Raw genomic sequence first — 21,898 nt, forward strand, 5'->3', positions numbered from 1 at the left:
ACCCAAAACTACTGCAGGAGTCAATGCCAGAGATAGGATTAGAGCCCACACTGGCTTCCAGTCCTGTGATGAAATCACACACCATGGGTGAAATCCTGTTCCACTGAAGTCAATGGGAGTTTTGCCATAAGCTTCTATGGATCCAGAATTTTGCCCCACAGCTCTTTCAGACTTAAAATCCCATAGCAGAGAAGCACAATTGTGTCCTTTTTTATAAGGATATAGACAAGATTCAGAGCTCCTTTAAGTGGATACAGATCCATTGACCCCCCCTTCCCAAGTCTAAGAGCCTGATTCTTCTCTCTCTCAAACTCATTTTACAGCACTGCCTCCAATGAAGTTATTTCTGATTTACACTGGTGTAAACAGGAGGAGAATCAGGCCCTTACAATTGAAGTCAATGAAGCTGTACCCGCTTATACCAGCACTGAATTTAGATCGACATGGCAATCTTCTCTCATTTGAAATTAAAAGGATTTGTTTTAAATTCTTACCATAGTCCATGAATTGTCCAGTACTGGGGGGGATCATTGCAGTCATTTTCACTCATCTAAAGAAAGCAAAAGTCGATAACATTTATTAAATACATTACTTAGTCAGAGATCACCTAATCCATTTTGGGTTTTAAAACATTAGAACATGCTAAGGGATTTACCACAAACATGCTGAATGAGCAGCACGAATACATGAAAGATCAAGGGCAGATTCTCAGTTAGTGTAAATCAGCATAGTTGCATTCACTTAGATGGTGCTAAGTCTTACTTACATTTAATGAGGATTTGGCCTGTGGTTACCAGCAGTTTTCTGTTTAAGAGATTAGCAGACTCTTTCAATGGGTTCAGAGTTCCCAAAACAAAGAGATTTTAAATGCTGTGAGAAGCCTCAATGGTGTGTTACTGAAATCAACCAGGGCCAGTTTTAGGGGCAGACCAGGAGGGCGGTTACCCTGGAGCCAGCTTCCTGGGGCGCACCACTCCACTGTGCCATTTTTTCCCCACTCCACTGGTTAGCCAGCTAAGCTACTCTCGGGAGCACAAAAGTGTTCTCCGGCCCTGATGCCAACAATAGTTTGTACATATCCATGAGCAATTCTACTACTGGTATACAAGTAGACATACAATGATTAAGAGAGAGAACCACACCAGCATTCACAGCATTCTTTAGCAAAAAATTAACTGCTAAAGAAAGGGGAGAACAGTAGATACAGGAACTTTACAGGAGCTCAGAAAATATAATATGGAGGCCCAGTCTTGCAAATCCTCAAACTAATCCCGCTGATTTCAGTTTAACTACTTGCTTGAGTACGGACTATTACTATTATATAAGGGTTGGGGCTCCTCGCCTGAAAGGAAGCAGAGCCCTCGATTACACAGGGAGAGCAGAGCACTCTGTGCATAAAATGTTGTTTTTAATGTAGGTTATATGCTTCTGATCAGTCACTAAACTTGATGCTCAGACTGTCAGACTCAGTGTTATTTTTGTACTTTCCCCAATATTCTGCCTGGTGACCACCAAATAGTTTAATGTAAATATTGATTACAAAACAAAAACTCCCTATAGTTTTTCTTTTAATCTCTACATGTTCCTTCCTGCCATAATTAGCGTGATTCACTTGGTCAGAGCTACTGCTCTGACACTGCAGAAGGGCAGAATAAGACCTGTAACCTCACTAATTGTCCAAGCTTCTACAGTCCTATGCCATGCATAAAGCAGCACACTTAATTTTTCACGTTTTCTTTCCATGTGTGCCAGTTTCCTTCCTCCCTGATCTTGCCACCTACATAGTCCAGTGACTAGACAGCAATTAAACCCAGTGTATGTTTTATTCCAGAAGGGAAATCAGACAAACAACATTGCTCCTCAAAGGAGACCGGCATTGTGAAATCAAAACACTTCAGATAGCCAAACCAGAAACACAGTCAATTAACAACTATCCAGCAAGTTACATCTTCCCTTGAACACTGTCTTACACCTAAATAGCTCGGACCACTACATTTGCTAATCACTTGGGGCCAACTCCAGCTCCCATCAGAGTAAATGGAAAAACTTCCACTAACTTCAGTGCAAGCTGGATCAAGACCTTGCTTTGAAATTCCTAGGAAGTCAAACATCAAAGGCTGACAGTCCTTAAAATTGAAGTCCTTCTAAGACTGGTGGGAACATGGATTAAACTCACCAGGCTTGAAATTCAATTGGTTTGCACTTTATGTAATCGTTTGAAACCTATGCAAACTGAGTGCAATGAGTGATGAATTCTGATCCGGTAGCATCTTACACCAAACAAGCGTAAATGGACAAGGTGCAAGTTACCAGAGAATCAGACCCACCACTCTGAACTGGCTGGCATAGTACCTTTTACAGATTTCGCTTTCTCTATATTATCCTCCAGATTTGCGTGTCACAATTAAGACAGAACAGTTACTTACCTTATAGTATCTGCGGTTCTTTAAGATGTTGTAGTTGATGTGGAAGAAGAGGAACAATCTGGTTTTGAACATTTTGAGAATCATTTGGCAATCAGACTGTACTAGGATGACCAGACGTCCCGATATTTACTAGTTTGTCCCGCGTCCCAATGGATGTTCGGTCGGGACGCGAATTGTCCCGATATTTTGCCCTCCGGCACACAGACGGAGGGGGCTCACGCCCACCCATCCCAACTCCATCCCGGCCCCTCCCCAACTCCGCCCCTCTATCCCCCATTGGATCCCTCCCCAAATCCCCACCCTGGTCCTGTCTCTTCCCCAAACACGCCGCATTCCTCCTCCTTATCCCTCCCTCCTAGGCTTGCGCTAATCACCTGTATGGCAACGCAAGCGCTGGAGGGATGGGGGGAAACGTAGGATGCAGCAGCCAGCTCCGGGGAGGTGGAGGCAGAGCGAGGGCGAGCTGGTGTGGGGGGGTGGGGCTTGGAGCTGCCGGTGGGTGCTCAGCCCCCATCAATTTTTCCTATGCTCCGGTGGCTCTTTTTCTTTTTCTTTGTTTTTGCTTTTGTTTTTTTCCTCCGCTGTCAGCTCTTGGGTGTTTTTTCTGTTTGTTTGTTTTTGTTTTTTCTGTTGCTCTGCCGGCACTCCCTCCCCAGCCCAATATTTCACGTCTCTCATATGGTCACCCTAGACAGTACAGCACAGTCCAATTTGGTATGATAAGCCATCTTTCAAACTGTATTTGTAAAACCAGAATGCAAATGCAAGCCACCAGAGGGCCTATCTATCACTTCTTAAATTGAAAGGAAGGATGGTGTGTTGGTTAGAGGCCTATCCTTGGGAGACCTGGGTTCATTCCCAGTTCTGCCACATACTTCCTGTGTGATCTTGGACAAGTCATCTCTGTGGATCAGCTCTCTGTCTGTAAAATGAGGACAATAGCACTGCTCTACTTAATAAGGTGTTGTGAGGATACATACATTAAAGACTGTGAGGTGCTCAGAGACCACTGAAATGGGGGCCATATAAGTACCTGTGATAAATAGATCTAGGTTAAATGAAAATTTGTTTCATTTATATAGATCCTACAAAAATAATTTCATCCAGGATGAACACCAAAGCAACAGTGAAAATGGAAACCAGAGGCTGGCTTCTGTAGTTACGATATAAGCTGGTTGTTTATGGGGAACACATGGGACAAGAGCTGTCCCTCACAAATACCTAGCAGAGGCCTCTTGCAAGTAAACACTTGCTGGAAGTACTTACAGATGTGTAGAACTATAACACAATTGCTCCGACGTAACCTGGTTTTAGAATAAGCTCATTCAGAAGAATACATTTTACCCTAAGCACTAATATATTGTATCTGTAGTGGAACATGTCTCGTGGGTAACACCAGCACAAATACGAGATTATCCAGTTCAGAGAAGGAACATATTGTAAAGGCGACTGTACAGTTAAATAATTTTGAAAATGTGAAAGGCATAACTGACACAAAATTGCAGGCCATCAGGCCAACTAATTTTTAGAAACAGCAACATTTGCATATGACTAACAGAAGAAGAAAGCAACAACTTTATTTGGTGTCCATAAGCAAGGACTTTTTGGTCTAATGACAGATCAAATAAAATAAAGTTATAGTAGTTATGCAATCAGAGGGATTATGGTGAACCACTGCTATTTTGATGTATCTCTTTTTCCTTGTAACCTTTAATATACAGTCACAACTAAAACCCTGCAGCTAGGAACATCTTTGATCGTATCAGTGTTAATAAATCTATTATTGAAAACTGGTTTCATTCTTAAATGAAATGTGTGATGCTAGCAGACCAGGCATCAGCTCATGCCAAGGTCCCCGGGTCTCAAGTGGACACTGATAAATACATAGCTGGAATCTGTCTGGCTCACTTGTGGGTTAATATTGATAAAATAATTGTGACACAAATATGGAGAGTGATACATAGAAGAAAGTGAAATTGTCAGAATTTCAAGAAACTGTTTAGATTATTGAATGCTTGGGAGTTGCTGCATGCATTAATCTTATTTGTAATATCTGTGTTCCAAATTGTAATGTAACACTTGAGCAGTTGTATTGTGAGCCTCTGTGACTGCATATAGAAGACAGACATTAATTATTGTGAAGAGATGCTCTTCTACAGAAATTGTTACATCCCTCCTGAAAGCGGCGGAGACCTATTGATACCAGGTGGGTTACAGTTGGATCTTACAACTGGAAACTCCCTACATCTGGAATGAGAAAGAGTCAACAGGACTAAAGATATTTGTTGTTTGTTCTCCTCCTCATGAAGATCAGTCATACAAGCAGACTCCTTCCATCAGCTGAGTTTGCAGCTGAGAACATATGGCAGGAGGGGGATAAAAACCCCAAACCAAAGGAATTAAGGATCTCTATGTTGCTTGGACTCTGTGGGGCAAGGTGTTTCTAGGTATAAGCAAGAGATCCATACATGCTTAGCCTGGATTAGCCCTGAAGGACAAACAGAGCTTGTTGATTATAGAAGCCTATATTACCTTTTGAAATCTAGGACTAACTCATTTGTGTGTATGTGGATATGTCTACACTGCAATTAAAAACCTACCACAATTAATTAATTTACATCACAATTAAACAGCCCCTTAGCCTGAGTCAGCGCTGTTTAACTGTGGTGTTAATTAATTAATTAATTGTGGTGGGAGAGTCCCAGAGCCTGGACTCCAGCCCAAGCCCAAACATCTGCACCACAATTAACAGCCAAACGAGCCTGAGTCAGCTGGTATGAACCAGCCATGGGTGTCCAACTGCAATGTAAACAGAGCCTATATTTGCTTGCTTTATCCTTGTAAATAACTCCTTTCCCTATTTAGTTTACAAATGTTGTCTTTGGTGTGAGAACTAAGCACGATTGACCTGGGGTAAGTGACTGATCCATTGGGATTAGGAGTAACCCGATTATTGCTGTGATTCTCAGCATAAGGGACCATCTATCACAGAGATTGACTCAGCTGGGTGTCAAGACAGATGGAATACCCAAGGACTGTCTGTGACTCCATGTTAAGACTGTTAAAGTACCTGAGGAGTTTGCACTTGGTGCAGTTAGTTGGTAAAATTTACGATTAAAACTCTCAACCAATTAGGGGTTTGTGCCCTGGTTTTTAGCAGTCTGCCCTGGAATTGGTATTGGTGGTATTGCGGCACTCTGTTTATGCATTCTGTTTAACAGTCAGCCGTATTTCCTTTCTCCTAGGTGGCTCTCTCATTTGTTCAATTGCTATGGGTGGTAAAAAGCAGATTTAAGCAGAGCTGAGGATGTGGCCTTTATCTTCCTTCCTGTTCTCCCCTTGCTCACTAAGGCCATGGCTACACTTACAGTTCTGCAGCGCTGGTAGTTACAGCTGTGTTCGTACAGCTGTGTAGGGCCAGCGCTGCAGTGTGGCCACACTGACAGCTACCAGCGCTGCAGTGTGGCCACATTTGCAGCACTTGCAGCGCTGTTGGGAGTGGTGCATTGTGGGCAGCTATCCCAGCATTCAAGTGGCTGCAACGTGCTTTTCAAAAGAGGGGGGTGGGGTGGAATGTGACAGGGAGCGGGGAGGAGACAGACAGAATGGATTTTTGGAGTTGACACTGTTCTCAGCTCCCTGCCTTGCAAGTTCTAAGGACTGGAAGACACACAGTGCCTACCTTCAATCATTTTAAAAGTTCTAACTCCCTTCCCCCACTGCTCTCTCATTCACTAAATGCAAATTATGTACTTTTAAATACCCGTTAGACCAGATAAGCAACTGCTCAACACGGACTTCCCCCTCCCCCTCTGCCGTGTGAGCGTGCTGTTTCTCTCTTCAAGCAAACAGCTGTGAACATTCCAAAGTAATTCCCCTGCCTGCCTCCGCTCGCTCAGCAAACAGGAGCTGTGTTTGTTTTTTAAATAAGCAGTTTGGCTGAACTCCGAGCTCTCCCTTTCTTCTGGTTTGTTGTGGACAGGAATTCTGGGATACCTCCTTATACCCCGGAGGTCAATAAAAGCGCTGGTGGGCATCCACACTTGCTGACCAGCGCTGGATCACCAGCGCTGGAATCCCTACACCTGAGGCTCAACCGGGTGTACAGCCAGCGCTGCAACCAGGGAGTTGCAGCGCTGGCCGTGCTTTGCAAGTGTGGCCACATCCTAAGTTGCAGCGCTGTAACCCCCTCACCAGCGCTGCAACTCTCTAGTGTAGCCATGGCCTAAGACAGAGACTGGATGACCAAACTCTTGCAACAGATTTCCTCTCTCCACAGGCCTCCATATTCCCAATGAATGGCAGGGCAGCTACCGCTACTGTGTGCCAAAATAAGTATCTCCAGAGCAGGAAGCACTTAAAATAGACCCTCTGCCTTAATCAACTCCAAGAAAGAAAGGCACAGTACCTTAGCCTAAGTTCCCCAGCTGGGGGTGGGGTGGGGGGGGAGGAAACAACCTTTCCTATTTAACTGTTCCCATTCCCATCTAACAGGGTTCATAATCCCCTAGAATTGAACAGTCCTCTAACTCCTACAGAATCATAAAGAAACTGTTAGCTCACCATCACTGAAGCCACAATGACGAGTCAAATGTAACAGCAGACCCCTCCTTTAAAGAGTTCTCAAGCACAGCTTTTAAGTAGTTTATAATGTTATCTCTGTATTAGAAATAGCAGTGAAAGCGTCAAAGTGACTCAAAGGCTAAGTAATGGGAAGTTGACATTAGAAAAAAATTAATTGCACAAAATGCTACATTTATGGGAGGTTGATTAATCATCGGAACAATTTATTAATGGAAGCGGTAAATTCATCATCACTCAGAGTCATTAAATTGAGATAGGATGCCTTTCTAAAAGAGATGGTCTAGTTCACCCACAAGTTACTGGGCTCAATAATGTTCACTTACGGAGGAGGAGGAACAATTTTCTCCACTGTAGGAATCACTAGGTGAAATTCTAAAGCCTGTGTTATGCAGGAGGTCAGACTAGTTGATCCTAATGGTCCCTTCTGGCCTTAATCTATTAACACAAAACCTAAACATACAATGTCCTATCTAACCAAGTCAGAGAAAAAATGTACTCAAAAGTTACCATACACAAAGTAATAGCTTAAAATGTATAAATATCTAAGGTACATATGCTCTCTGTTTCTAGCATGTACACTCTACTTAAGGGATTTCATAGTGATCATTAAGCAGATTTCATTTTAATTTACTAAAGAAAGATTTGCAGTTTTCTGAAAATCTTTTCTGTATACACAAACAACTACAGCCGATAGGAATAAAGATGAAAGTCATCTGCATGCCAAGCAAGAGTTTAACCTCCTGGAGACAGCCCTGAATGTAAGCAAAGTAGCTGACTGACTTACTGACACACCCACCCACTGCACCCCTTCAGGAAATATAACCTAATAAATAATAATCATTTGCGTGGAGTATTCCATCATCAAAGCACTTTACAAAAATGAATGATAGAATCCGTGTTGCAATCTTCTGTATCCAGTCATTTTTTAAAAGTCTTTAGAGAAAAAAGAAGGCACAATGCTAGCGATATTTTCTTCCTGAAATTAATATGTAAATCATTTGAAAGACACTTAAGAAACAGATTGTTTTGCAGCTTAAAAGACTCTATATTTTTTTGAACCAACTACAGTTGCATTCTGGAACCCTACCTTCCATATATTACATGATGTTAACAGGAAGAAATCTGTAAGTTTTGAAAGCATAGGAGGTGGAACTGAAGTTAAGATTCTTGTAACCACTCAAGGGTGTGAAATGGTGCAAAAAGTCACCTAATAATTATATTCTTTCAGAGTTTCTCTAGTCCATTAGATACACTTATATCCATTTTGATTCCTCTCTCTACATGAGACACTTTATGGATTACTGTTAAAAGAGCCTGCCTTTTTGGTAGCTTGCAAGTCTTCAGTTATCCTGCTTGCAGCTTCTCCATTTTAGCTCACAGGGTTATATGACTTTTTAGCCAAAATCAGAGTTCTAGAATTAAAAGCAGCAGCCAGGGTGCATGTATAGTAATAAAATATTTTACTTTGATAGTCTGCATGTCTCATTCATTTAACCAAAGATTTGCAAGGCCCTTGATTTTGGGTTGCCTCTGTTTGAATGCTTTGAATGTCGCCAAATTTTCAAAGTGCACACTAGCAGAAGTACACCTAAAGTAACTGTGAATTGTATGCACCCAACAGCACTGAAAATCAGACCTAATATGCCTCAAATTGGACACCCAAAATCAGCCATCATGTTTGAAAAATTGGCTAAGTTCTCCACTATCACTGCCCCACCAATTTATAATACTGTAGAGCCCAACTCCTGCTCCCTCAGAAGAGTTTAACACTGTATATGTTTTACTGTTGCTGCTTTTCTCCCTAATTTGACTCCTGAAACAGGGCTGAGAAGCCTAAAAGGCCGCCCTTAAACAAGAGAGAGTGCCCCCAAATGCTACAGTTACAGGTATAAACGTATCTCTCTCAGAATTGCCATTTCAGATGTGTAGCAGTACACTTGCCCTAGCTGAGGCTTCTCTTTATTATTGCCTCGGCCCAATCTGATTGAGAACACCCAAAAAATTAAGCTTAAATTTGAAGTCAGCGGCCAAAAAAGCAGATCTCTGTTGTGTCTCCTTCCTTGGCAAAAAAAAAACCCCACTTAACAGAATTTAATGTCATTGAGACTGAAAGGAAGTACATTATTTGCTAAGCACTTACAAACATACCTGGAAACTCTGTGTTCTATAATTCCTGCCAGAATTCCTGGACATATCAGTGATAGATATTGATTTTTTTTCAGTTTAACCCATATTTAACTACAGCACTAAAACAATAGAGCCAATATTGTGACGCTTAATCAAATTGGTAGACAGTTATTCTTATGTCTAGTCCAATTGACTTCAGTGAAACCATTCATGTGAGTAACTGCCCACTAACCTGAACTAGGGTTACATAGCTGTATGAGCCTAAGACTGTGAGGAGCCATTGCTCATTGTACGTTTTATTATTAAGGCTTATATGCTACCTCTTAGGGCTATAGACTGTTATGGATACGGCACCCGCCACTTGTTCTTACTGTTGCTCTCGAGCCACTGAAAGATGTGACAAACAACAGATATTAACCAATACTCAGAGAAGTGAGAGTATCAAAATGCAAGTAGGTTTAAATATTTCAGGGATTTTACTATAATACTGGGTTCATCTATTTTCAGCCATATACTGCATGATCTACACAGTTCCATTCACAATGATATATTTTAAAAAACAAAAACAAAACAAAGCTCACCTTGCATACGGTCACAGGCCAGTGATGAACAAGGAACAGCTTTTTCCAAGTGTGAGGATGGTGCTCACTGGAGAGGAAGAGATGAAACATTATTTTCCGCACGCATTTCAAAAAGCAAAACTCCTCCAACTAATGACACATTGCTAAGTAGTGTAACACACATTGATTTTAATCAATTATTATTTATTCTTTTTGCAGCTCTGCCTAAGGAACCCAAACAAGGAGTAGTGACTTGCCATATAAGGCAGTGCACAAAGAAATATCGGATTTTGATTGTTATTAATATTTTACTTATTGCTAATTTCACTGATGGCAGCTCATCTCTCTACAGATTTCTATTTAATATAGAGAGAATAGTAATAAGTTTATTAGATTCAGAAGAGCACTTACTTGGACACTTTTTCTTATTATAATAAAAAGCTCATTTAGAGGGTGCCAGGAATCTCCTAATTTTTCTTCATGTCTGTGTTACTTGAAAAGGGTGTGGACAGCATTCTTGAAATGGTTAAGTGTTCTTCTAAAACAATCACTATGATCACACAGGAGTGGTGAAAATGACATAACTGTAAGGGCAATGCACTTACACAACAGATTCATATTGACGAGTAAAGCCAGGTTAACAATTTGGGATGGGATAGGAAAAGAGTGGAATAAGGAGACTGGATAGCTGCAGATGTGTTGAGAAAATGGAGTGGAGAATGGGGAGGGGGAAAAGGGCCTGTCATGTATAATAGTAGTTATTAAATAAAGCATATGTTAAAAACCTTACAAAACCTCAGTTGGCTCAATACACAGAATGACCTGCAGAACTGACAGAAATAAATGCTGCTAACCCTTTTGAACTGCCAATTTGTCATATGCCCTTTGCTAGAACAAATGTGAAAAGAGAAAAGGAAATAAAACAATTATTTGAGAAGGTTAATTTTCCTCAAGCAGGGAGAAGCAGGAAAACATATTTATGGTTTTAAGTTGTCATGAAGTTATCCTCAATTCTGAATCTGTCCACATGTGGTTTTGGCACTATTAAGAGATAAAATGTTGCCAACTAACAGACAGTCAGATTTATGTTTGGTTTTTAATTCATTATACTCAATGGCTGTGGAACAAATCAGGCCATAGCCACAATAATAACTATCAACATTTTTCCTACTGAGATCATTACTGGCCCTATATTACACAGTTATTGTTTGGATCTTCTAATATTTTGCAACAGTGAAAGATGTCCTTGTGCTATGTGAGTTCTAAATAAAAAAATAACCCCCAACACAACAAAACTCTCTTTTTTTGGATTTGAAAATTGTAGAAGTTCCACTACTATACCAATCATTCCAAAACTAAACATTAACCCCTTATACACACACTCAAAACTTTATTAACTTAGGGGCCAGATCCAAACGGATTTAGGTGCTTAAAGCCCAGGCATGACAACATACACACACACACACACCCCATCTGTTGTCTAACCCTGTGATAACTAAACTCACTTGGCACCTACATGGCTCCCATTGTGGAGAACTATCAACCTACTTCTCAGAGAAAATGTCATGAATTTGAGTATCCTCTCCAGAAATATCAGAAACCAAACATTGTTAACACAATACCTTCCCTCTCTGAAGTGTGACCCATTCACACAGCAGATAATTCTAGAATACTGCAGAAAAACTGAGCCATTACCTGCCACTTTGAGCTATGCTTCTCTTAGCCTGGTCTGCACTAGAAATGGATATTGGTAAGCTAAGTAACTCAGGGGTGTGAAAAATTTGCAACTGAGAGATGTAGTTTTACTGACCTATTCCCTGGTGTAGCCAGCACTAGGTCCATGGAAGAATTCTTCCATGGACCTAGCTACTATCTCTCAGGAAGATGGATTACCTATGCTGATGGGAGAATCTCTCCTGTCAGTGTAGGTAGTGCCTTCACTGAAGTGATACAATGGTGTACCCTGCATTGCTGTAGCATTTTAAGTATAGATATACCCTTAGCTAGTGAGCCAAAGCACCTAGGACCTTTACTAACTGAAATATGACATAGCTTTTAAAGAAGAACATCTACCATCACCTCTAACTCAGCAAAAATGGTCTGTCTTAGGCCTAATAACATTTTCATTACACACTTTACTTTGTCACAGTGGTCATGCTTAAAACTTGTCAGTTTCATTAGCTATCTAAATTGACACAACATTGAGCAGGTTTTCTGTTTATTATTTATAGGCACTGCCTAAAACAAATACAAGATTAATATTAATTATGAAGCAAAAGTGTAATGTTTTGTAACTGAAACAAGTTTCCTCCCTTCTTCTTCTGCCATATTAAACATTTTTTCTTAGGCATAAAAAAGCAACTTCATTCATACAGTATCATTATGCTAACTATGCAGACGGAGATAAAAATATAGTGCATCAAAAATAGCACAAGATAAAACAAAAATTTCCCATTGATAAAAACCCAACCATATTCCAGAAGTTTAAGTTCTGCTTTAAAAACAAATAAACTAATTTGGTAAGATATTAGAAACTTTCCAACTGATAACTTACCTTTCCAGGAATTATATGAAGTACACCCAGAATAGAAAGCTAGACAAAAACAACCCAGAATCAAATAATGTCCTGTAGCCGCTTCATTTTATTTAATATATATCTATAAAGAGAAAAAGAAATCTGTAAAAATTACCAGACAGAGGTTTAACTGTTTTAGGTATTAGAAATAAACGACCTGCAGACACTACAGAAAAAACAGAATGCTAATGTGAAATTTAAAACAAACAACACAACTTATTTTAACACATGAATAATGCATTATCTTTTGAAAAGTTGTACATGATTTTTTGTCTGAAGTGTTAAATTTCATATTTCTCTAGAATCAGGGCTGAAACCACTGTCTTTTGTCTTACTTGTACAGCTATTATACCATTGGAAAGCTGGCCCCTGACATAATTGAGCTGAACCATATAGTCATGTGTAATAAGCTTTATGTTGCATAACTTACATTACTGTTTGAGTTCAAATGCACAACGTGAATTAATTTAGGAAACCTCAAATTTAACACTATTATTCGGTTTTGGCCCATCCAAGCGAACCTTCATGAAAGCTCATTGGGACCAAAATATCATTTCTTTTCTGCAGTTGAAATTCCCACCAATGCAGAAGGGGCAGCGGAAGGCCTATGTTCTACTTATATAGTTACACTTCAGCCCTCATAATAAGGTTTAAGTGGCATTTAAGTGTTTGTAATCTTTGTGCTGGCCCTTTGCACAGTGTGAGTTTCACCTTGAGTGCTTATTAAGGGGACACCACCAAGTTAGAACTCACATCTATCTGAAAGTGAGATTGTACAAGTAACACCCAAGATAACCAGAACATAAAACCTTCCGCACACAGTTCAGGTAGGATCAAAGGCATAGGGAGGGGGCCTGATTTTAACGCAGACTTTCTCTTTTGTATCCACAATGCATTGCCAGGAAAGTTGTGGGAACAATTAAATTGCAAGTGGAAAAACTGGGCCTGCAAAAATGGAGACCTAGTTTGAAAATCTGGTCCTGAAAGTTTGGAGCTAGAAACAAGAGAGATATTTCAAGAGTGTGACCCTATTGCTAATCGTTTTTTTTTTCAGATTTCAACTTTTCTACAAGTTTTCAATCAAAATTTTGAATTGAAAAAATAAGATAATTTTGATGTTTCCCCATCATTTTCCCATCAGCACTGTAACATGCAAGAGTGCTGCTAGGAGACTCAAATTTCATTTCCTAGTCTGAGTCATATGACTTGGACCAGTGACCAAAGCTTAACATCATGTCACATGACAAAGGCCATCTGCAACTCTAGTGGTTACAGCTTCTTCCCCTGCAACTAAATTCCTGACCAGCAAAATCTGTTCCGTTTTGGGGAAACTGCTTGCATCAGCTGCAGATCAACCCAGTGAGAGCAAGAAAAGGTGATTCAAGAGAAATGAGCCGTGTCAGAATCATTACAAAAAGAAATTGGGGGCAAAACATAATGACCTAATTGCTTCCATGTACCTCCTTATTATCAAATTACTATTACACAAATCGGTATAGTGCAAGGTGGTTTGAATAACGAAACTGGCAGTTTTCTAGACAAGTTACAAGAAGCCATAATGGTGACACCTCTTTCTCTCACTGGATGAAAACCTGGGTGGAAATTTCAAGTCTTTGCCAAGAAGAGAACCAGGCAGCATTGCCCAGCAGAAAGTGTGGGGCGGGAAATGCCATTTGTTCAATCTGCTGTCTGCTTCCAAAGCCAAAACATCTGGCTGAGAGAGACTTTAAGCTGGACTGTCATTGGCTAGCTAGAGTGCCCCTCTTGCTTTGTATCTGCTCATGATAGACAAGATTTTAGCTTTCTATTAACTCTGCCTTTAAAGTCCAATTTAGGAAGATCACTGTGAAAGCTGGAAAAAGAATAAGACCATAACTGTCATAATCCCGACAATGAATCATCCGAATGAACTTTATTAGTCCAGAGAAATGCAACTGAGAAGCTGAGCTAGAGAACTTCACTGCGTTCTAATTAAAAACCAGCAAAATCACTTTTATAAAAACATGTATTGTTTACCCAACTATGACTTGGTTATGGCTAGACTAAGTGCTTCTCAGAAAGCAGCAAAGAATCCTGTGGCACCTTATAGACTAACAGTCATTTTCCGAGCATGAGCTTTTTGTGGGTGAATACCTGAGCTAAAACCCTCTGGATGACTAAAATGTATAACGTGCACTTGTATTTCACTTACACATTTTAGTTTAGTTTAGTTATACTGAGTCACTAACTCAATAGAAAGCATTGATTGCTGGAGAAACTCATTACTCTGACTAAGCTTGGTACTATTTACAACAGGAAACTGTGCTTCCCTACAGCAAAAATTAGCTGTGAGAAACCCAGAGTGTTTCTGAGAGCTCAGTCTAAAAATCATACAGATTTTGTGATCAGAGAATTGACAGCTTCTTAAAAGAGGAAAAACTTGAATTGACTTGCAAGCTGAAGGTTTTACCACTATTTCAACTATTGTTTAAACTAAGGCAAGAGCTTTCACTGTTGGTGAAATTCCAGAGAAATTACAAAAGCTTCCAGATAATTACTTGCACATTATATTTGGGTTTATATTTGATAATTTTGTGTTTTGTGTGTTAGTGGTAAAGCTTGTCATGAGTGGTCACCTGGATAAAACAATTGTTGGTATTAAGAAGCTTCTCTAACATTTTTTAATTCCACGTAGAAGGGTTTCGTTGAATGACATCAGTAGTTCAATAACTCCATTGGCAATAAATATAGATCCTTATCTCAAACACGCTTAAGAAGCATCGTTCCACTTGATATAAAAAATCACCTGCCCAGAACTAGTCTAAACTAGGGAAGTGTGCCTTTGAAACAAGATTATTTTAAAACTGTGAATTAATTGATCTGCTTTATTATCTCTTGAAAAGCATAATGTTCCACATGGAGTAGTTCAATTTTGATGTTGTAAACACTACCATTTAACCCGTTTAGTTTTGCTTTCTGTGATTTCTTATTTGCTTTAAAAGAGAGGCTGGCTTATAAAACTCAAATTTCTAATAATTCTCCGGTGTGTACTTCAGGTAAGGAACACAGATCCAAAGAATGCTGAGAAACCTAGTAGAGTACTGCTTAAATAATTTAATTAACTAATGTGTGTTTTATAACTTTTATCACAACATACTAACACTGCAAATAAACTCCTGCAATGATGGCCAAAGGGGAAAACTATGGCAGTCACCTTTACATATGAACGTGCAAAAAATGGACACTAGCTTCAGGTGCCATCTCAAACAAGACAGCACACACTTCCTCCAATGCAAAGCAGTAGGGGGGTTTCATCCAAAAACCCGATCAACATACATTACGTTCTTGATATAACAATGCTCTTTAGCTTCAGCAACATTAAATCTCCACAACAGTGCAGCAAACTAACCCTTTCCCCAGTCTGAACAGCACTAAATAACTAGAAAAAAAATTATATAACTCATTAGGCAAAATAGATCATTACAATGGGCTAGACTGCTTACAGGGGCCTAAATAGAACCTGCTCGCTAGCAGACAACTGTACCACAGTAAAATAAACAAAAGGCAGACAGACTATCACCCCATACAGACAGCGTGAAAGGGAGGAAGAGTAGTTTTATAGTCAGGACACAAGCCGCTCAATGAGGCAATCTACATTCTGTTCCTATCTGTACCATTCACTTCCAGTGGGATCTTGGGCTGATCTGTGCCTCCATTTCCTCACCTAGAGATAATAATACTCCACACCTCCAGGAGTGTTGCAAGCTTTAATTCACTGATATTTGTGAGGTGTTTATACCATGGCAATGATGTATAAATATCTTATTAAATAACACTGAAATTGTAAAGTACATAGCACCATGGAGACACAACAGGTATGACTGTGAATGTAACGTGACAGAAGGAAGATAGAAATTGAAAGATATTTTATACTCCCTTGTCTAATTTACCACAGAGTTATTGAAAGATACTCCTTCAAACTACCAGAAATACCGCTTTTCATCAAAAAGAGAGGAAGAAAAGAATTATGCAGCACTTCTAGTAGACAGCATATTGTACTGGGGCTCTCTAACCTTGCCTTGCCCTCCGATTTGTTTTCAGGGGAGTATAAGGTGTAGGTCAGGGATTGGCAACCTTGGCATGCAGCTCATGTTCGGCTGATCGTGACTCCCACTGACAGCAGTTCATCGCTCCAGGCCCAATGGGGTGGGTGGGAAGCAGCAGCCAGCACAATCTTTCGGCCCGTGCCACTTCCCGCAGCCCCCATTGCCTGGGATGGCAAACCTGTGGCCGAATATATGGGCGCAGCAGGTAAACAAACTGGCCCGGCCTGCCAGGGTGCTTACCTTGGCAGGTCCGCGTGACAAGGTTGCCAATCCTAGAGTAGGTGTTGACCTACAAAAGAACTTTATGGAGCCCTAGTTACCTGCCACCTCAGTCCTGCAAAACTACACATGGTAAATCTAAATTTATGCATGCAAATTATCCTACTGAAGCCAATGGGATAACTTGCATGTGTAAAGTTAAGCCCATGTATAACTGTTTGCAGGATCCAGGTCATAGAGATTACTTTCTCTGCAGTGTTTGCAATCATCACAGTACAACTGCATATGAGTTCCTGTTTCAAACAGGAGGAAACTTGGGGCAAGATACTCTCAATGTAAGGGTCCTTAGTAGGGCTGTCAAGTGATTAAAAAAATTAACCACGATTAATCCTGTGATTAAAAAAATTAATCAAACAATTAATCGCACTGTTAAACAATAATAGAATACCATTTATTTAAAGATTTCTGTATGTTTTCTACAATTTCAAATATATTGATTTCAATTACAACACAGAATACAAAGTGTACAGTGCTCACTTTATATTTATTTTTGATTACAAGTATTTGCACTGTAAAAACAAAAGAAATTGTATTTTTCATTCACCTTATACAAGAACTGTATGCAATCTCTTTATTGTGAAAGTTGAACTTATAAATGTAGAATTATTTTTAAAAATGCATTAAAAAATAAAAATAAAACTTCATGAGCCTACAAGTCCACTCAGTCCTACTTCTTGTTTATCCAATCACTCAGGCAAACAAGTTTGTTACATTTGCAGGAGATAATGCTGCTGGCTTCTAGTTTACATCACCTGAAAAGTGAGAAGAGACATTCTAGTGACACTGTTGGAGCCAGTGTCGCAAGGTATTTACATGCCAGATGTGCTAAAGATTCATATGTCCCTTCATGCTTCAACTACCATTCCAGGGGACATGCATTCATGCTGATGACAGGTTCTGCTAGATAACAATCCAAAGCAGTGTGGACCGATGCATGTTCATTTTCCGAGTCAGATGCCACCAGCAGAAGTTGATTTTCTTTTTTGGTGGCTCGGATTCTGTAATTTCAGCATCAGTGTATGCTCTTTAAGACGTCTGAAAGCATTACTCCACACCTTGTTCCTCTAAAATTTTGGAAGGTACTTCAGATTTCTTAAATCTTGGGTCAAGTTGTGTAGCTATCTTAGAAATCTCACATTGGTACCTTCTTTGCATTTTGTGAAATCTGCAGTGAAAGTGGTTCTTAAATTAACAATGTTGTGGGTTATCATGCAAAACTGCTATAAAATTAAATATATCACAGAATGCGGGTAAAACTGAGCAGGGGACATACAATTCTCCCCAAGAAGTCAGTCACAAATTTAATTAATGCATAATTTTTTAAACTAGCGTCATCAGCATGGAAAGCATGGCCTCTGGAATGGTGGCTGACGCACAGAAGAGGCATACGAATGTTTAGCATATCTGGCACATAAATACCTGCAATGCCCAGCTACAAAAGTGCCATGCAAACGCCTGTTCCTCACTTTCTGGTGACACTGTAAATAAGAAGAGGGCAGCATTATCTCCTGTAACTGTAAATAACTTGTTGTCTTAGCGATTGCTGAACAAGAAGTAGGACCGAGTGGACTTGTAGGCTCTGAAGTTTTACATTGTTTTGTTTTTGAGTGCAGTATATAACAAAAAAAAAATCTACATTTCTAAACTGCACTTTCATGACAAAGAAGTGCACTACAGTACTTGTATGAGGTGAATTGAAAAATACTATTTCTTTTATCATCTTTACAATGCAAATATTTGTAATAAAAAATAATATACACCTTAATTTCAATTACAACACAGAATACAATATATATGAAAATGTAGAAAAATATCCAAAATATTTAATACATTTCAATTGGGATTCTATTGTTTAACAGTGCAATTAATTGTGATTAATTTTTTATCACAACTAATATTTTGAGTTAATCGAGTGAGTTAACTTCAATTAATCGATAGCCCTAGTGCTTAGCTCTGGAATTGACTCCCCCACTTCACATACACACCAAGTCTGGATCTGTTGACCTTCAGGGACACTTAATTAATTTGCAACAGTATCAAGAGAGTACTCTCCTGCTTTGTGCTAGTTGCTATGATAACACTCAGGAGAACACAATCCCTCTCCCCACCCTCCCTTTGCAGGTTTTATTAACTAACTAAATAACTTTATAACCAGAGATCACATCTTTTCTTCAAGGGTTCCTCTGAGGAGAAAGACTGAATGGGGGACTGTGTGTGTGGATTAAGAATTAGGAGATATTTTTTGGTCATTGGCCCATTAGCCATATTTTTGTGTGTGTTAAATTTGGTGGGTCACACTGAAATCTGAATAAAAACTGCATACTCCCACGAGAAAGGAAAGGGATGGGACATTTTGCATCGTGCTGGGCAACAACATGCTACCAAATCAGAGAGGGACAACACCGGCAAATTGACACCTGAGATTAGATCCCAGACAACAAACTAGGCAGCTGCTCAATACACTACAGCCAGCAGTAAAGACACCCGGGGGAGCAGTTGTGTGGCTAGTCACACCAACAAAGCTTTGATATTGGGAGCGACGGGGTGACGCTGCTGGCCGGCGCTTCTCTATCTGAGCAGGCACCGGGGATCCAGCCTCAGCTCCCTCCCCCGTCACGGAGAGGCACGAACCCGGCCGCCCCCCTTACCTGGGCTTTGCAAACGCAGAGCTGGAGACACGGTCTGGTCCAGGCAGCAGCCGCCTCGCTGCAGCGCAGGAGGCCACTTCCGTCAACAACCCGGGGCAGCCGGCATTAACCCCGCCCCAGGACAGGGCTGTATCCCAGCCCCTGCTCTGCCCTTTGCCCCTCTCAGCCAGGGCGGGTGAGCCGCTGACACGCGAGGCACCATTCAGTGCAGTGCGGTCCCAGTGGCGGGGCTACCTGTGGGAGCGTTAAGCGATGTGGTTAGAAAGAGGCTGGGATCTCCAAGAGAGTTAGGCACCCAGCAGCTCCCACTGAATTCAGTGGGGTTTGGGTGTCCAACTTCTTCCTTGGCAAATCTCAGCCTGAACCTTGCTGAATCTACCAGAAGTAGGTACAGTCTGCTCTGGCTAGGGCTTCACAATGGGTTTGTATTACCCTCATGCACCATTCCCTGACTTCACACACCCCACCTTTCCACTAGCACCCACCTGCTGAGGCTCACTTGTGTTGAGGGAGACACCTTCTTTGCGCACCAAGCTGGTGTTCTTTTCAAAAGCTCTCCTGAGAAGGATTTTGCAGTGTGGTTTAGATGAGACATTTGAAGACTGCATTCATATATCTGTGTTAACTCCCTCATTCAAGATGACACAGCTTGGCAGCCCTGTGTGTATATATGTACATATCTGCTTGTGCCCATGCACCAAACAACAGAGGGATCCCATGTGTCGATGTTATAAAGCATGAAAATAAAGTGTAAAGAGGTGCAGAGGGTTGAGCACTGAAACATATAATAAAATCCACTCCTCTTAAAACTACCTTCACAAAAGTTACTGGTGATCTCTTCCTGTCCAAATCTTAAGGCTCTTTTCTCCAGACTCAGGCCATGATGCAAAATGACCTATTTGCCCATGTGTCCCCCTCGAGCCCCAAGGCTATCTCCATTTTTCACTTCCCAACTTTTGGGGGTTCCACCATTTAGGTCAGTTGCCCTTTTTGCAGCTGTTATCTTGAGAGCAGTGATTCTTAACCAGACGTCTGGGGCCCCTGGGAGGTCACAAGTAGGTTTCAGGGGGTCCATCAAAATAAACTGGAGAACAGAGCTGGCATTACACTCACTGGGGCCCGGGACTGAAGCAAAAGCCTGGGCAACTCAGCTTCACGGGGTCCCCTGTGACATGGAGCCCCAGGGCTTGCTACCCCTAATGCCAGCTGTCATAAATATAAAGAAAAGGATAGAACCCTTCCTTGGCAGCTGTACTGCATCACTTTACCTGTAAGTAGCTCAAATCACTTAGCTGGCACCTGCCCAGAAGGACAAATAAAAAAAAAAAAAGATACTTTCAAATCGGGCGGGGGAGGGGGAGAATTTGTTTGTGGCTCTGTTTGTTTGTTCCCTCTCCAGACAGAGGGAGAGACCAAACAGGTACAACACCTCCTGAAAATATATGTGGAATGGTCTAACATTACAAAATTGTAAGTAGGAAAGGAAATTCATTAGTTTATCTTTGTTTTGGCTTGTGAATTTCCCTGTGCTAAAGAGGTAGTTTCATTCCTGTTTTGTAATTGTAAAGCTGAGCCCAGAGGGAAATCCTCTGTGTTTTAAATCTTTTTCATTACCCTGTAAAGTTACCTGTCATCCTGATTTTGCAGATGTGATTCCTTTTTTTTTTAAATAAGTTCTTCTTTTAAGAACTTGATTGATTTTAGTGTCCTACAGATAAAGGGTCTGATGTGTACTTGCATTGCTAAGGCAATTAGTTGGTATATTCTCAAGTCTCCTCAGGAAAAGGGTGAAGGGGCTTGGGGGGATATTCTGGGGAGGGATAAGGATTCCAAGTGACCCTCCCCTGAATTTTTGTTTAATCACTTGACGGGTGGTAGCAATACCCTCCAAGGACAAGGAAAGGAATTTGTTCCTTGGGGAAGTTTTTAACCTAAGATGGTAGAATATAAGCTTAGGTGGTCTTTCATGTGTTCCCCCACATCTGTACCCCAGAGTCCATGTTGGTGTTAGGGTTCCCCACACTGGCTTTTAATCTACTGGATATGGAGAAAAAAAGTTGTTGGGGCACAGGCGGGCCATGGAGTTTTTATAGCATGTTGGGGGAGCCTCAGAAAGAGGTTGAGAACCCTTGCTGTAGGGTATATGTAACCTGTTCCTGCTTGCACATCTACTGCTCCCCTTTAATATCCAAGCATAAGAAACTCCCACATACTCCATTTTTGTAATACAGCTTTGTCTGTTTTTAGGGTGAAGCCTGGATATCAAGAACAAAGGTTAACAATCTGGACGAGCTGCACCTCCTGATACAAATGGAGCAGTTCTTAGATGGAAATAGAAAGGTACATCCTAGATGGAAAGCCCAAAAACAGTAATCGAGGCGGGGGAGATTGGAGCCAAATGGATGGAAGTGGCAGAAAAGAAAAACCTACTGTCAAGGGGAGCGAATACCCCAGGGGCACACCGACAATAAACCCCATACCCGAGGCAGCACAATACCCACCGACAACCCTAGGAAAGCCACAGACGTCCTATTCTTCCACTCACCAGCTCCAGTAACCCACCTTGACCCAGTGACCAGTCAGCTGGAAGATGCTTTAAGTGTAATGAACCGGG

General features: G+C 40.8%; 1 protein-coding gene across 2 annotated transcripts in view; it reads right to left on the bottom strand.

Moving 5' to 3' along the window:
* Positions 1–19,387, bottom strand: part of RNASET2 (ribonuclease T2) — a 43,179-nt gene extending 23,792 nt beyond the window's left edge. The window contains exons 1-5 of one of the 2 annotated variants that reach the window (XM_030556736.1): positions 19,285–19,367; positions 18,799–18,800; positions 12,252–12,354; positions 9,719–9,785; positions 495–550 (exon numbers count right to left, since the gene is read on the bottom strand). In XM_030556736.1, coding sequence (XP_030412596.1) covers positions 495–550 — 56 coding nt within the window. In that variant the 5' untranslated portion in view covers positions 9,719–9,785; positions 12,252–12,354; positions 18,799–18,800; positions 19,285–19,367. Of the gene's footprint in view, positions 1–494; positions 551–9,718; positions 9,786–12,251; positions 12,355–18,798; positions 18,801–19,284 lie in introns of both variants that reach the window. The other variant, XM_030556735.1, reaches the window with a different exon arrangement.
* Positions 19,388–21,898: the final 2,511 nt, after the last annotated feature.

The sequence above is a fragment of the Gopherus evgoodei genome, chromosome 3, assembly GCF_007399415.2.
Source record: "Gopherus evgoodei ecotype Sinaloan lineage chromosome 3, rGopEvg1_v1.p, whole genome shotgun sequence".
Taxonomy (NCBI): Eukaryota; Metazoa; Chordata; order Testudines; family Testudinidae; genus Gopherus; species Gopherus evgoodei.